The sequence below is a fragment of the Rhodotorula graminis genome (genome assembly GCF_001329695.1).
Source record: "Rhodotorula graminis WP1 unplaced genomic scaffold RHOBAscaffold_4, whole genome shotgun sequence".
NCBI lineage: Eukaryota > Fungi > Basidiomycota > Microbotryomycetes > Sporidiobolales > Sporidiobolaceae > Rhodotorula > Rhodotorula graminis.
The window spans coordinates 227,878-241,902 of NW_017264931.1; the positions used below are offsets into that span (position 1 = coordinate 227,878).

The window sequence follows — 14,025 nt, forward strand, 5'->3', positions numbered from 1 at the left end:
CAGGGAGACTCACAGAGCTGCTGTGGCAGGACCGAGAGGCTGTGGCCGAGGTTCGCCATCATCTGTCTCATCTCCACGGCGCTCCACTCTTGGACCACTCTCCTTCCACGCACTTCGCTCTCTCGCTCGACTCTGTACATGGGCTCGCTCGACGGCATCTCATGCGCTCGCGCGAGCCTGACCCGAGCCCGACTTTCGTCGAACCTGCCCCGCGCGCTCGGACCGCCGCTGTCTGCTCCGCCCCGCTCGCGCGCCTGGCTCTTTCCGCCGGACACGGCTGCTTCCGGCGACGGCCTGCTCGTCTCGCACGCCAGTCGAGCCGCACCGGAACGTCCGGTCCGCCTCGCCTGTCCGCGCTCGCTCCTCCTCGGTCTCGCTTTCCCCTGCCGCGCTCCTCTCCCTCGAGCTCCACAGTCGCTCTTGCGCCGCACCGCTGCTGCGATGAGCACAGCTGCTGGCCCACCGCTTGGCCCGCCACCACCGCTCACCAAGGCCCAGATCGCGAGGATCCGACGAGCGCCAATCCACCGACGCATCAAGCACTTCGTCTACAGCGTTCTCGCTCTCGCCGTCGGCGGCGCGGTCGCCAACATCACCTGTCTAGTGCTCGGGGCCGTGTGGGCTCGCAATATCGTCGCCGCCGAGAAATGGTGCGTCCGTTGCGCCCGCCTCGTCCTGCTCGAGCCGGCTTCCTCCCTCGTTTCGAGACTGACCTCTTGCCCTCTCAGGTTCATCTTCCACTACGTCTGCGCCGGCGTCCTCACAATGATGTGGCTCGGCTACTCGGTCGTCTTCGAGCGTCACATCAAGTTCATGGCGTGCGTCCCTCGCCGTCCTCTTCTTCCTCGACGAGCTGCCAAGCTTCGACATTGACCTCTCTCGCACCCGGCACAGCTTCCCTGATCAGCTACAGATCGACCTGGGCTGGATGATGGTCCGTGACGAGTGCCCTCTCCCTGTTGCGGACCCTCGCACTGACCTCGTCCCTCTCGCAGTTTGCCGTCACCTTCGCTTCGGCGTGGCATTTCTACCTCTTCCGCAAGATGCTGCAGTACGGCGTCCTCGACATGTTCATCGTCACCTGGTGCGCCCCTGTCCCTCCTCGACTGCGCATTCATCCGAGAGCGGGCGCACTGACCCTCGCTCCTATCGCAGCTCGTCTGGCTGCACGACAAAGCTCAACTTTGTCAAGCTGAGCCCCCTCGTCGTGAGTTTCTCTTCGTCTTTCTGCGTCGGCGGACCCGCTATGAGATCACTCGGTACGGCCGTCTGACACGACCTCGATTGGCGGCCTCGTCCCCTCGCAGCTCGGCATCTCGACCCTCGTCCTCGGCGCCCTCCAGCTCGTCCTCGGCCTCGCCTTGTACCGCAACCCGATCATCAATCCTCCCCTCGACGCGCACGGCATGCCCATCCCGCAGGACCCCGAGACTGGCCGCCCGATGCCGCTCGACGCCAAGGGCCAGCCCGTCCTCCCCGAGTGGCTCCTCCCTCGCGACCTCAAGACGGGCGAGATCCTCCCGTGCGACGCAAGCGGCAATCTGCTCCCGCCCTCGTCGACGAGCAAGGCGTCGGCGGCGAAACCGGCAACGTCGAGGCGCTCGGGCGAGCTGCGCGACGCGAGCGGGACGGACTCGGAGCGCAAGGGCGACAGCAGTGCGAGCGACGACAGCAGTGAGGACATGTCGTTACTCGAGCGCAAGGCGACGATGCAGGAGCTCGGGAGCAGCGCTCGCGGGAGCGGCAGGCGCTTGAGGAGGGGCGAGCGTCGCTGAGAGGGTCGTCCAGGTGGCGGTCTGACCAGGGCGGCGGCGCGTGCGGGCGTGTCGGAAAGGGTCGACCAGGCCCAGGGCTTGACCACGAGCGGGCGAGGTGGTCTCTCAGCTCGCGTCGTCGAGAGTGCAACTTGAGAAGGCCAACTTTGCTTTCCACTCTCGCTCTCCTGTGCCAGAGTCGAATTGGAGAAGAGCAACATGTTCTGCTCGTTACGCTGCGACAGAGAGAAACGCCCCCGAAAGACGAACTGAGAGACAGGGGCTGGCGAGAGGAGAGGAAGAGGGGGAGCTCGAGATGATGACAACAATGAGGGAGGGATCTAGCTTAGACACAGGTGGGTGACAGGGTGCGTCGGCAACGTCCTCGACGACGGATGTGACAAAGAGAAGGGAATGCGAGGAGAGGAGAAAGTGCGCGTCTCGAGGTGAGGTTCGCGGCTTGATGTTGAGCGCGCCGGCGTAGGAGCGGGTGTCGTGTATATGATCGACCTGGTGCCGGCGGCATGCTGATTGTGGATATGGTGGCGGCGCCTTTGTCGAGAAGGAAGGGCGGCGCCTGGAAGAGGTGGCCATGCGACGGTCGATGACGAGGTGTGGTCCGGCTGGGTGCGGGACGACGGCGACGACGACTCGTTGGTGTGCCGGGTGAAAGAGGTAGGTTGCTCGACGAGATGAGTGGCGAGAATGTTCAGGTTCTGCGAGAGGAAGGAGACAGCGTCAGGACGAGAGCTCGAGGCGAGAGCGGAGGAGGGAGGGAAAGAGAGAGGACGCACTTTTGCGTTTGCGAGACGCTCTGCGACTGGCTCGAGCCCTTGACCTTCTGCATGGCGGCGCGGTCCGTCTCGCGCAGGCGAGCGACGAGGCCGTCGGTCGACACCGACTCGGCGAGCGAGCGGTACTCGCGGCCGGCGAGTTCCGACAGGCTGCTCGCCTCGGCGCGGTCGAAGAACGGGATCGACATGTTGGCGTACGGCGACGTCGGGCCCTGGTCTCCTCGGTGCTCGAGCATGCGCCTGGGCGACTCGCGCGGAGGGAGCGGGCAGTGGCTGGGGCGGTACGGGTAGCGGGCGACAGACGGCGACTGCGAGTCGGTGGTGCAGCTGTGGTGGTGGTGCGAGGCCGGTAGGGTCGTGGCGGGCATGGGGCGAACGTGCGAGTGAGGCGAGAAGGAGAGAGAGAGAGCGCGCGGCAATTGACAGGGTGGTGCGGTGCAAGGGGGCAGAGCGAAGCGAGAGATCTCGTCGAGACCTGAGACATTGCTGAGCACCCCGTGCCTGGCGCACTTCAAGGCGATCCATCTCGTGCGGCCCAGTCGAATTCGTAACGGAGCCGGGGGAGCTCGAGCAGGCTCGGGCGTTCGCGCACGTCGTCGCCCTTGCTCGCACGCAGCCTCCTGCGAGCCTGCTCACGCACAGCTCTTCGCACCGGCTCGCTCCCGACTCTGACCTTTGCGCCCTTGTCACTTCCCGAGGAAACGCGCACGGTCCGTCGTTCGGCGGATGCTCGACTTGCAGGTGCCCGCCGCGCACACAGATCCAAGGAAGCCATCCTCGGCGCATCGCTCGAGGGGAAAAGGGAAGAGCGCAGTGCACGTGTGCGCGTGGTCGCTCACAAGCTCGGAGAGAAAGGAGGTTCCGTGCGCGAAAGACAGCTCGCGCGGCCGCATCGTCTCCGAGTCGACGAGTCCTTCCGGTGCGCGTGCCGGGGAAACCGGTTGCACCGCCTGTCCGTTGCGATTCAAAAAGGCCAGGACGAGGTGCGATCGAGGTAATCGAGCCTCCGCCGTCGGGCACTCTCCGCTCCTTCCCCTTCTTTCCCTCTCGACCGCAGGATTGGGTCTGGTCGTCAATCGAGAGCACTCTCCTCCTTCATCGTACACGGAAGCGCAGCCCTTAATCACGCTTGCAGTCGACGTACAGAGCCCGAGCTGCAGGCAGGTCGACAAGTCGACCTTCTCAAGTCGAGCCTCGTCACAAGCCCAAGCTTCACCACTCGCCTCGGTTCGCCGGCCGGCTACAGAAAACAAGCGTCGACTGCCCAGCGATGCGATGTCCGAGAGCCGATTTTTGCACTTGCGCGCGTGGCGAGCCGGACGAGAGATTCGGTGGTCAAGCTCGCTCGGACTCGGCTGAAGGGGTCGCACCCCGGATCCTGCGTGCCGGCGGCAGGCGCGCAAGCATCGCCGGTGAGGTGCTCGTTTCCTGTGCCTGCGAGAGATCAGCTGCGGCGACCTGCAGGGACTGCCAGCCGTGACAAATCGCAGGTGTAGCTCGACGTCGCACGGACCTCGCCGGAAGCGGGGTCTCCTCAGAATGGCTCGCAACCTTCTGCAAGGAGCTCGCGCGACGTCCTGCGAAAGTAGATGAGGCGCGGCGAGCCCTTCGCATGTCTACGCGGTCAGGCGCTCGGCAGCGCTTGTCGTAAGTCCAAGCGGAGAACGAGGCGGAGCTCTGAGGCGGTCGCTCTTGAGCTTTCGCTGGGCGCGCGGGTTCGTCAGGTCGAACGAGGGACTCGTGCGTAGTCGGGCAAGAGCGCCGAGCAGGTGGCCTTCGTGGCCGCTGCCGCACGACCGAGAAAGTTGACCTTCTCAAGTTGAAAGCTCTCGAGGGTGTTCGCGGCGACGAACGCAGAACCTGTCGCGGGTCTCTCTCAGATAGCCCTGGTCCCTCAGCTTCTGCTCGGTCGGTCCGCTGCGCTGCTGCTTGCGCTTCGTTGTGGCGCATCTCGCAAGCTTCTCCTCGCACGAAGAAAGGGCGCGAGCGCATCTGCCTGCTTCGAAGGACGACGCAGTGAGCCCAACCTGCACGGACACCATCTGACGGCTGAATAAGACCTTCACGGCCCTGTTGCGACTCACCCTGCGATCCTCGAGGAGCAAAGGCTGGAAAGAGGTCGAGCAGCGAATCGAGGAGGAGAAGAAGCTTTGCGCTGTACACAGCTGTTCGAGCTTCGTATGGCGCTCACGGGGCTCTCGAGGAGACACCACGAGAGAGCTGCCGACCGAGCGAGCCGCGACAAAGAGCTCTCTCGACCTCGTCCGTCGCCCGAGTTGAGAAGGGCAACGGGCAGCCAACTCGCGCTCTGCACGACAAAACAGCCCGGAAACGCGCTCTATTCCATCGCAGACACCTCCTCGTTCGATCTTGCGCAAACAGAACGCCGTAGCCCCTCTAGATCAAGAGCTAGCGTTTGAGCGAGGGTGCGCAGGATCCCCCTGTTTTTAGCAGGTGGCCGGGCACACGGGCGCTCCGCAGGGGTGCGCACCGTGCGAGCGGCTCACCAGAGTGCGCCCGCTGCCCTCAGGGGCACGAGAGGGCGGGCGCGGCCTCGTAAGGACCCGTCCGCGACGGCTCGACTCGCTGAGCCGTCGGGACGAGTGCGACGACGGACGAGACTCTGAGCGGTCTGGGGACGCTCGCTAGGGACGACGAGAGCTTTCGGAGAGGGAAAGGCGCCGTCGCGCGGCGCAGCAAGGGCGCGAGGGGAAGCTTTCGGGGCCGAGAAGGGGGAGGTGCCATCGAGGGCGCAACTAACCTGCGGCGCGAGGTCAAGAGGGTCAGTGCGCGGCTCGGCGAGGAGTCTAGACCTATGTGAAGGTCCTGCAGGCAAGGAACAGAGTGCGCGGGACGTACAAAGGACAAGATGAGCCGCCTCGAGGTCGAGAGCCCGCCTCGTGCCGCCCAGAAGACCGCCCTGCTCGCCTTGCGCAGCCATTTCACCTGCAAAGGGACTAGGTCAGTCCACCAAAACCCCTGCACCGCGTCGCGAGGTAGCAGAGGGGGCGAGGGGAGAGGGAGAGGGGGGCCAAACACGGGGAGGCGGGGAGGAGGTGGACGCACCAGTCGCCCACAGCCCGCGCAGCGCGGCCGCCTGGCTCGATGCACGACTGGAAGCTATTTGATGCCCGTACGAGCGCGCCCACCGGTCCACGAGTCGTTGTCACCGGTCGAGAGAGGTCGGACGACGCGGTTTGGTGATGAGGACGCGAGTCGCCCTGCGCTGTCGGCGAGCGCTCGTGGCGGTGAGGGGACAGGCGCAGTCGATCGCAGTTGTGTGCAGGTACAGGTGGAAGCGAGTACGACGCGCCCAGTCGTGAGGGTCGGTGTGCGAGGTGGACGAGGGAGAGGAGCTGCGACTCTCGCGCTTGGCTTTCGCTCACCAGCACAGCTCTGCTTCTCGAGCCGCACGCAGACGCTCAAGGTCATCGCAGTGTCACATTGCCAGGAGGCGAGGGAACTCTACACAAGCTGGGCAGGCCGACATGGCTGCGAACGGCGTCGAGAGCTAGTCAGCGCATGTCGCAGGACGTCGATGACCGACGCCGGGAGGGAAAGAGAGGGAAAGAAAAAGGGACGCACCGATGCGGGCCCGCTCGTCGTCGCGTCGAGCGTCGCCGACGATCGGGCCGACTCGGACCAAGCGCCGCACGAGGTCGGGCTGCACGCCGTAATGAGAAATCTCATCAGTACCTTGTCCTCCTCGACGCAGAACACAGGGGAGAGAAGACCAAGAAGCGCTCGTGGCGAGGACGCACCGTTCTCCCTCGTCAAGCTGCGCTCGTGCCCGCCGCACTCGCACTCGCACTCGCCGCGCCTTGGTCCTCCTCTACCGCTGCAGCCGCCGCCGCCGCCGCGGGAGGAGCTGCCGCCGCCGGGACGGGCGAGGCCGCAGGCGGCGGCAGCACGGGCGGCCTCGGCGCGACGTAGCCGAGCGGGCCGACGCTCGCCGGCTGCTCCTGCGGCGGCGCCGGCGCCGGGCTCGGGGCAGGCGACGCCGCGCCCGCCGAGAGGTGCGACGCGGCGACGTGGGACGAGGCGCGGCCCTTGACCGGCGCCGAGGCGGAGGACGGCGTGGTCGAGGGAGGAGGGGACGCGAGCTCGTCGCGCGAGGTGGTGGTGGTGGGCGCGGTCGGGGTGGCGCGTTGCGCGGCGAGTGCGGCGGTGGCGAACGGCGAGTACGAGTCTGTGCGGGCGCGAGGCGTCGGAGGAGCGGGTCAGGTCCTGGGCGAGGACAGGAGGAGAAGGGGAGAAACGGCTCGCGACGCACCTCCTTGCCAGCTCGGGAGCGCGACGCTCTTGCCGTCGACGCGCTTGAACGCAATCTTGGTCTTGATCCACCTGCGCGGCCTCGGGGTCCCGAGCTGGAGCGCGTGCGTCGCGACGTACTGGTTGTTGAGCCTCGGCGGCGCACCGACGGCCGAGGTCGTCGTCGAGCCGGAGGCGGCAGCGGGCGTGCGAGATGGGCCGGGAGAGGAGCCAGAAGGCGTGGTGGTGCCGCCGGTATGGAGCGAAGCGGCTGCAGGCGGCGAGGGGAGCGTCAGGGTCGAGAACTTGCGAGCGCGAGGAGGAAGGGAGGACGGACCGATGGCGGGGTCCAGGCCGACGCCGGCGAGGTTGCTGCGCGGGACGACGAGTCAGTCTGTGGGTCTGCAAGCGTACTCGAGAGAGGCAAGGACGTACCCCTTGAGGCCCTTGCGCCACGATTTGCTGCGGGCACGAGCGGGGGTCAGTTTCCTCTGGAGCCACCTCGATGGCGCGGTCGAGCGGCTTCGCTCGACAGGTCGGGGAGAGAGTGCGAGCGTCGACTGACCCAGGGCCGGCCTCGCCTGGCTTCTTTGCCGGGCGCTTCTTCTTGGGTTTGGGCTCGCCGTCGGGAGCGTCGGTCGCCTTGGTCTTGGTGCCGGCCATGGGCTTGGGGGTGGTCGTGGTGGCGGCGGTGGTGGTGGACGGGAGCGGGGTCATGCTGGCGGACTGGGCGGGCTGGGCGAGCGAGGGCGAGGGCGACACGGCGGACGACGGAGCGGCGGGGAGCGAGGGGAGGGCGGCGGTGGGGAGGAGAGCCGGGGCTGGTGGCGGGGCGGCCATGGTCACTCACGGGTCGTGCTGTGCAGGCTGGTGCGCGATGCACGGTCTTGTGTGCGACGAGGTGGGGAGGACGAGGCGAGGCGGCGACGCGCTTGTACGAGATCGAGGCCGCGGCCGAAGTGCTTGTAGTACGAGTGTGGGCGTGTATGAGCAGCTCACGGGCGCACTGGGCGTGGCAGAGTCGAGGTCGAGGTGCGTCCCTCCTCCTCACGACGAGGTGGTCGCCTCGCTCCCCGTCTCGTCCCACTCTCGCCGCCGCCAGAGCCAGTCGCACACCTCGCACAGTCGACAGCTCCTTCCACAACCCGACCCGCACCCCAACCCCGGCCGCGAGTGCCGCCCTCGCCTCGTTCAAAAAGGACCGCCTCAGCTTCGCACCAGCTCGTCTCGTCCCCTCGTGAGCCTTACGTTCTCCGGGTCATACTCGAGCGGGACACGAGCACCCTGCGCGCACCATCGCTCGTTCAGCCCGACCGCAGGAGGACGAGTCGCCGTCTCGTTCTCCGGTCCTCCTCGCGCGACCGATGAGGTCCACCAGCCCTTCGCCAACAACCCGCAGAGCCTGCCCGACCTCGCCGAGATCCACAACTGACTCACAGCCGCCCCCTCACAGATCGAGCCGCGCCGCCATGTCGCATCTCGCTCGTGCAGGTCGCCTCCTCGCCCGCCCGTCCACCTCGGCGGCCCTCGCTCCCTCGTCCGCCGCCGCCGTCGTCGCGCGCCCCTTCTCGTCGTCGTCCACCGCCGCCAAGCAGCCCACATCCGCCACCACCACCGACGCCGACGGCAAGGTCCGCCGCATCCTCACCTTTAGCAAAAAATCGGGCCAGTCGACGTTCAAGACGTACCTGCCCGTCACGCCCTCGCTCCGCCAGCTGCGCGTCCCGATCTCGGAGCACCTCCACAAGGGCGGGCCGTTCCGGCCCCTCACCGAGGCCAAGCGCGGCCACGGCGGCCGCAACGACCACGGCCGCATCACGATCCGCGCCCGCGGCGGCGGCCACAAGCGCCGCGTGCGCCTCGTCGACTTTGTCCGCCGCGAGACGGGCGAGCAGCACGTCGTCCGCATCGAGTACGACCCGGGCCGCAGCGCCCACATCGCCCTCGTGCGCCACAAGGAGACGGGCGCCGTCAGCTACATCCTCGCCCCGAACGGCCTGCGCGAGGGCGACACGGTCCAGTCGTTCCGCTCGGGCGTGCCCGACTCGTTCCTGATCGGCGGCGGCGCGAGCGCGCAGCGCTCCAACGAGTTCGGCGCCGACGTCGACGCCGACGCCGCCGCCGAGTCGGTCGACCTCGTCGACCCGTCGGCGCCGCAGAGCGTCCTGCCGCCGCGTGCGCCGCCGTCCCTGTCGCAGATCGACGTCTCGGTCCTGCGGTCGCTCGCGCTGCGGCCGGGCAACTGCCTCCCGCTGCGGCTCATCCCGGTCGGGACCGTCATCCACGCCATCGCGCTCTCGCCCGAGGGCAAGGCCGTCCTCGAGCGCTCGGCGGGCGGTTCGGCGCGCATCATCAGTGCGTCGAGCCCCGGTGGCAAGCACGCCCAGGTGCGCCTCTCGAGCGGCGAGGTGCGCCTCGTCGGGCTCGACTGCGTCGCGAGCATCGGCGAGGTGAGCAACGGCGACCACCAGCACCGCAACTTGGGCAAGGCCGGTCGTATGCGCTGGTTGGGCTTCAGGCCGCAGAGCCGAGGTGTCGCCATGAACGCGTGCGTCCCCTTCTCGCTCGTGCCCCCCTCTCGTCGGCTGTCGTCGTCCTCTGGGACGACCGGCGCCACGAGTTGCTGTCGCCGTGAAGGACGTACTGACTCTCTTTCGTCTACTCTACAGGACGGACCACCCGCACGGTGGTGGACGCGGCAAGAGCAAGGGAGGCAACCACCCAACCGACGAGTGTGCGTCCCTCTTTTCCTCTCCCTCTCTCTTTCCTCTCCCGTGTCGACGACTGACGAGCAACCTCTGTACACGTCGACAGGGGGCAACGGCATGAAGGGGCAGCGCACGCGGGCGCCGCAGAGCAAGAACGGCAACAAGATGGTGGTGCGCGAGCGGCCTCGCGGCGGCATGAAGAACAAGAAGCGCTGAGGGTCCCTTGTCGAGCGAGTAGACCGTGTTGCTGTGTACGATCAGAGTCGCACGTCGTTGTCTCTGCTAGTGTGCGAGGTCGGCGAGAGAGAGGTCAAAGCACGACAGCACCGCCTCGTCGTCGTCCAACCTCTCTCTCCTCTCGCGCGTCGTCCACCCCGGCAAGCAGCACACGCAGCATGGCGAGCTCCTCTGTTGGCTCTGCAGTACACGGGCAAGCGCATTGAACTGACCCTCGCCAGCACACGCGCCCCCTCTCGCGTCGCAGGCGACCCCGCTCGCAGGCCGACCTCCCGCTCCCTCTCCCTACCACCACCCTGCCGCACCCGCCATGCGCGCACAGTACTCGCCAGCTCGACAGCAGCAGCAGCACCGCGCGCACCCTCAGCACCCACCGCCCTCTCCCTCCTCGTCCCTCCTGAGCAACATCGCTCAACGCGCCTCGGCACCCGGCCTCGCCTCGCCCTCTCGACCACCCGGCGGCGGTGTGGGCATGCGTTCGAGCGGCTTCAGTGTCCGCAGCACCACGAGCGGCGGCAGCGCAGGCAGCGGCGGGAGCGGTGGGAGCGCGGGCGGCACGGGCTACGACCGCAACGCGGACCCGGCGGAGCTGTTCGTGCGCCAGGACCGCATCGGTGCGTCCGCCTCTCTCTCTCTGTGTGCTGGGGGAGTACGCGCTACGAGGCGCGAGGCCGTCGGCCGCCTGGAGCGAGGACGAGCCTGCGCAGGCACCGCTCGCCGAGCGGACCTTGCACGATGAGCCTGACCCTCTCCTCCCCCTTCTCTGCCCGACGCAGGCAAGGGCTCGTTCGGCGAGGTGTTCAAGGGCTACTCGGTCAAGACGCAGAAGGCGGTCGCGATCAAGGGTGCGTCCTCGCTCGCTCTCGATGTCGGGCTCACTCGCCTAGGAGGGACCTGACCGTCGTTACTGTACGTGGTCGCGCGCACAGTCATCAACCTCGAGGACGCAGAAGACGAGATCGAGGACATCCAGGTGCGCCCGTCGTCCTCTCTTCGTCCTCGTCCTCCTCGGCCGCACCTGCTCACGCTTGCCCACCTGCGCACAGTCCGAGATTTCGATCCTGTCGTCGCTCGACTCGCCGTTCGTCACCAAGTACGAGGGCTCGTGGCTGAGGGGCCACGAGCTGTGGATCGTCATGGAGTACCTGTCGGGCGGCTCGTGCGGCGACTTGCTCAAGCCGGGCACGTTCAAGGAGGACTACATCGCCATCGTGTGCCGCGAGCTGCTTCGCGGGCTCGAGTACCTGCACGAGGAGGGCAAGCTGCACCGCGACATCAAGGGTGCGTCGAGGCGGTCCTCTCGCGCTCGTCATCTCGCACGTCCGAGGCGACACTGACACGCTCGCCGTCGCCTCACAGCCGCCAACGTCCTCCTCAGCGCCTCTGGAGATGGTTCGTCTCTCCCTCGTTCTGTCCGCTGTCGGCGACGCCCTCACTGACCTCGTCTCGCCGCCCGCAGTCAAGCTCGCCGACTTTGGCGTTTCGGGCCAGCTCACGGCGACCATGACCAAGAAGAACACGGTGCGTCTACCTTTTCTCCTCTCGGTACCCTCTTCCGGTCCACCCTGACTGACGCGGTCGTCGGTCCTCGCAGTTTGTCGGCACGCCGTACTGGATGCCGCCCGAGGTCATCAAGCAGAGCGGCTACGACTCGAAGGCCGACATCTGGTCGCTCGGCATCACGGCGATCGAGATGGCCAAGGGCGAGCCGCCGTACGCCGAGCTGCACCCGATGAAGGTGCGTCCTGGCTGTCCCCTCGCCCGCTCGAGCTCCTCTCGAGCTCGGGCGGCCGTTTGTCCGACCGTGCTGCTGTGGACGACACTGACCCGCGCCTCTTCTGTCGACAGGTCCTGTTCCTCATCCCCAAGAACCCGCCGCCGACGCTCGACGACCCGCCCTTCTCCAAGCCGTTCCGCGACTTTGTCGCCCTGTGCCTGCAGCGCGACCCGCTCGCGCGCCCGTCGGCCAAGGACCTCCTCAAGCACCCGTTCATCCGCAAGGCGCGCAAGACGAGCTACCTCACCGAGCTCATCGACCGCCTCGACCGGTGGAAGGCCGAGACCGAGGGAGAAGGGCAGGCGCGAGGCGGCGAGGACGGGTCTGGAGGAGAGAGCGACACCGAGTGCGTCCACCTCTCGCCATGCGACGTTGTCTCTGTCTCTCGCGAGCGACCCTGACCATGTTGATGTCGCCGTCTTTGTGCGCACAGGGCCCTCGCGCTCGCCGACGACCTGTGGGACTTTGGCACGGTGCGCCACATGCACGCTCGCGCCGACGGGCCCGCCACGATCCGCCGGCGTCAACAGCAGCAGCAGCACGAGCAGCACCAGTCCCGCCTCCCTCAGCATCCGCAGCCGCACTCGCGCGCCCCGCCGCAGCCGCCTCACCACCGCTCGGCGCCCGCACCCGCGCTCGCACCCGTCGCCGCGCCCGTCCGGTCGCACGACTTTGCCGACACGGTGCGCGGTGCGCCCTCGGCGCACTCGGAGTACGACGACTACTCGTCGGCGGCGTCGTCGTCTGGCGGGGGCGGTGGAGGAGGAGGAGGAGCGGCGAGGGACGCCGACGCGCGCGCGAGGGCGGCGCTCGACCGCGAGAGGGAGAGGCTCGAGCGGCTGAGGATCGACGAGCGGGAGAGGGCGGTCGAGAGGGAGAGGGAGGAGCTCAGGGCGAGGGCGGCGGCGCAGCAGGACGAGGTGGACGAGGAGGAGGGAGTGGGCGAGATCCTCGACACGGTCGTCCTCCCGGTGCTCGACTCGGTGCGTCGCTGCTCAGCCCTTTCTCTCATCCCTCTCGAGTATACCCGAGCGAGTGACTGACCCTAGTCAAGCGCCTCGACGCAGATCCACGACCGCATCACCAACCCGGCCGCGCGCGACTCGATCTTGCGCTTCCGGGCCGCGCTCCAGCAGGTCGAGCGCGAGGTCCCGGGCCTCATCAACGTGTTCGTCAGCGAGGTGGTCGACTCTGTCGAGGTGCGTCGCGGCGTCCTCTCTGTCGAGCGCCTCGAGGATGCCCGCACTGACCTCCCTTCGTCCTCCTCTGCTCGCAGCCTGAGCCCGAGAGCGAGTGATGGCCCGCCCAGTCGCCCTTCGCTCGTCTACGTCATCTCCATCGTCGCCGACGTCGCCTTGCGCGCACTCTTGAAGGGTTGTACATCGTGCGGCGGGTCCTCTCTCACCTCGTCGACAGCTTTCCCGACCTCCCTCGTCCTCCTTGACTTTGCCCTTCGTCCTTCTTCTTGTCTCTTTCGACCCACTCTGCATTGCGTCTCTTCTGTAGATACCCTCGTTCCACTGCAACCTCGACGACGTTGTCTATCGTCCCTCGCCCGATTGGCCGGCAGAGAGCGCTCGGGTCTTCACTCGCCGCAGAGCGCTCCGGATGGCCTCGGCTGCCGCGACAGCGACGAGCGCAAACCGCTCTGCTGCTCTCGACAACGGGCGAGGCGCTCGCGGAAAGCTGCCTCGGCAACCTCTGGAGCCGGGCGGCTCGTCGCGAGGGAACCATCTGCCCTACTCCCTCGTCCTCACCTGCATCGCCTTTGTTGCACTCGCTGCACTCGCCCTCTACCGACACTCAAGCACCGACATGAGCAAGGTGCGTCCCGATCTCGCTCACGCACGCGGAGGGAGGGAGCGAGCCACCCCCACCCCGGGTCGTCGTCGCATGGTTCCTCGCCCGCTCTCGCGCCGTCCAGGCGGCTGGGTGGGCGTCGAGTGCCATGTACACGTCCTGGGAGCGCACGAGCAGAAGGATGCCTGTGCGGAAGGCCCTTCGCTGACCTCCTCGCCTCGCTCTCCTCCGCAGACTCTCACCGCCAAGGAGGTGTCCGACCACGCAACGGCCGACTCTGCCTGGGTCATCGTCGACGGCGGCGTGTACGACGTGACCGAGTTCGTCGAGGAGCACCCCGGTCCGTCTCCCCTTCCTCGTCCTCCTGCCCGCCTCTCCTTGTGAGTCGCTGACCTCGTGCACACGCACCCGCAGGCGGCAAGAAGGTCCTCCTCAAGGCGTGCGGCAAGGACAGCTCGAAGCAGTTCTGGCAGTTTCACAACGAGAAGATCCTCAAGAAGGTCGCGGCGCAGTACCGCATCGGCTCGGGTGCGTCTCTCTTTCTCTCTCTCGGTCCTCCTCGTTCCGCCTCGTGAGCCGTTCACTGACTGAGGTCACGCACACAGTCGGCGAGACGTCCAAGCTGTAGAGCGACGAGTCGAGCAGCCGTCCTCGCCGTGTTGTATTGTCCATCCTCGTCTGTGCCTCTCGCTCGCAGTTCTCGA

The 14,025-nt window shown here is 67.3% G+C and overlaps 6 protein-coding genes across 6 annotated transcripts; 4 read left to right on the forward strand and 2 right to left on the reverse strand.

The window, feature by feature from the left end:
• Window positions 1–500: 500 nt before the first annotated feature.
• Window positions 501–1,775, forward strand: RHOBADRAFT_49451 (uncharacterized protein; the record flags this gene model as incomplete). The annotated part of the gene is made up of 6 exons (XM_018415250.1): window positions 501–650; window positions 729–818; window positions 895–934; window positions 996–1,084; window positions 1,156–1,207; window positions 1,308–1,775. The coding sequence occupies exons 2-6, from the start codon at window positions 766–768 to the stop codon at window positions 1,773–1,775; spliced, it is 702 nt and encodes a 233-aa protein (XP_018272276.1). The 5' UTR covers window positions 501–650; window positions 729–765.
• A 187-nt stretch (window positions 1,776–1,962) lies between these two features.
• On the reverse strand, window positions 1,963–2,663 carry RHOBADRAFT_66176 (uncharacterized protein). The gene is made up of 2 exons (XM_018418887.1): window positions 2,549–2,663; window positions 1,963–2,469 (listed from the first exon to the last, which is right to left on the reverse strand). The coding sequence occupies exons 1-2, from the start codon at window positions 2,599–2,601 to the stop codon at window positions 1,986–1,988; spliced, it is 537 nt and encodes a 178-aa protein (XP_018272277.1). The 5' UTR covers window positions 2,602–2,663; the 3' UTR covers window positions 1,963–1,985.
• A 3,658-nt stretch (window positions 2,664–6,321) lies between these two features.
• Window positions 6,322–7,685, reverse strand: RHOBADRAFT_52265 (uncharacterized protein; the record flags this gene model as incomplete). Its single annotated transcript, XM_018416256.1, has 5 exons — window positions 6,322–6,737; window positions 6,822–7,070; window positions 7,137–7,171; window positions 7,235–7,261; window positions 7,365–7,685. Coding segments are annotated over 5 exons (1,047 nt in total), but the record flags the coding sequence as incomplete, so codon positions are not given.
• Window positions 7,686–8,268: 583 nt separating this feature from the next.
• RHOBADRAFT_34847 (uncharacterized protein) lies at window positions 8,269–9,792 on the forward strand (the record flags this gene model as incomplete). Its single annotated transcript, XM_018413235.1, has 3 exons — window positions 8,269–9,347; window positions 9,469–9,533; window positions 9,614–9,792. 3 exons carry the CDS (start codon window positions 8,269–8,271, stop codon window positions 9,721–9,723), a joined length of 1,254 nt encoding a protein of 417 aa, XP_018272279.1. The 3' UTR covers window positions 9,724–9,792.
• Window positions 9,793–10,309: 517 nt separating this feature from the next.
• Window positions 10,310–11,805, forward strand: RHOBADRAFT_7253 (uncharacterized protein; the record flags this gene model as incomplete). The annotated part of the gene is made up of 8 exons (XM_018419184.1): window positions 10,310–10,358; window positions 10,521–10,589; window positions 10,674–10,717; window positions 10,791–11,025; window positions 11,104–11,136; window positions 11,204–11,265; window positions 11,339–11,482; window positions 11,593–11,805. Coding segments are annotated over 8 exons (849 nt in total), but the record flags the coding sequence as incomplete, so codon positions are not given.
• A 1,531-nt stretch (window positions 11,806–13,336) lies between these two features.
• RHOBADRAFT_42560 (uncharacterized protein) lies at window positions 13,337–13,949 on the forward strand (the record flags this gene model as incomplete). Its single annotated transcript, XM_018414079.1, has 4 exons — window positions 13,337–13,345; window positions 13,556–13,661; window positions 13,736–13,849; window positions 13,927–13,949. 4 exons carry the CDS (start codon window positions 13,337–13,339, stop codon window positions 13,947–13,949), a joined length of 252 nt encoding a protein of 83 aa, XP_018272281.1.
• Between the last annotated feature and the right edge of the window lie 76 nt (window positions 13,950–14,025).

Coding starts and splice junctions, on each gene's coding strand:
- RHOBADRAFT_66176 (XM_018418887.1), bottom strand. CDS start 2,601: ATGCAGAAGGTCAAGGGCTCGAGCCAGTCGCAGAGCGTCTCGCAAACG. Junction 2,470..2,548: donor AGCGTCTCGCAAACGCAAAA/GTGCGTCCTCTC, acceptor TCCTCTCGCAGA/ACCTGAACATTCTCGCCACT.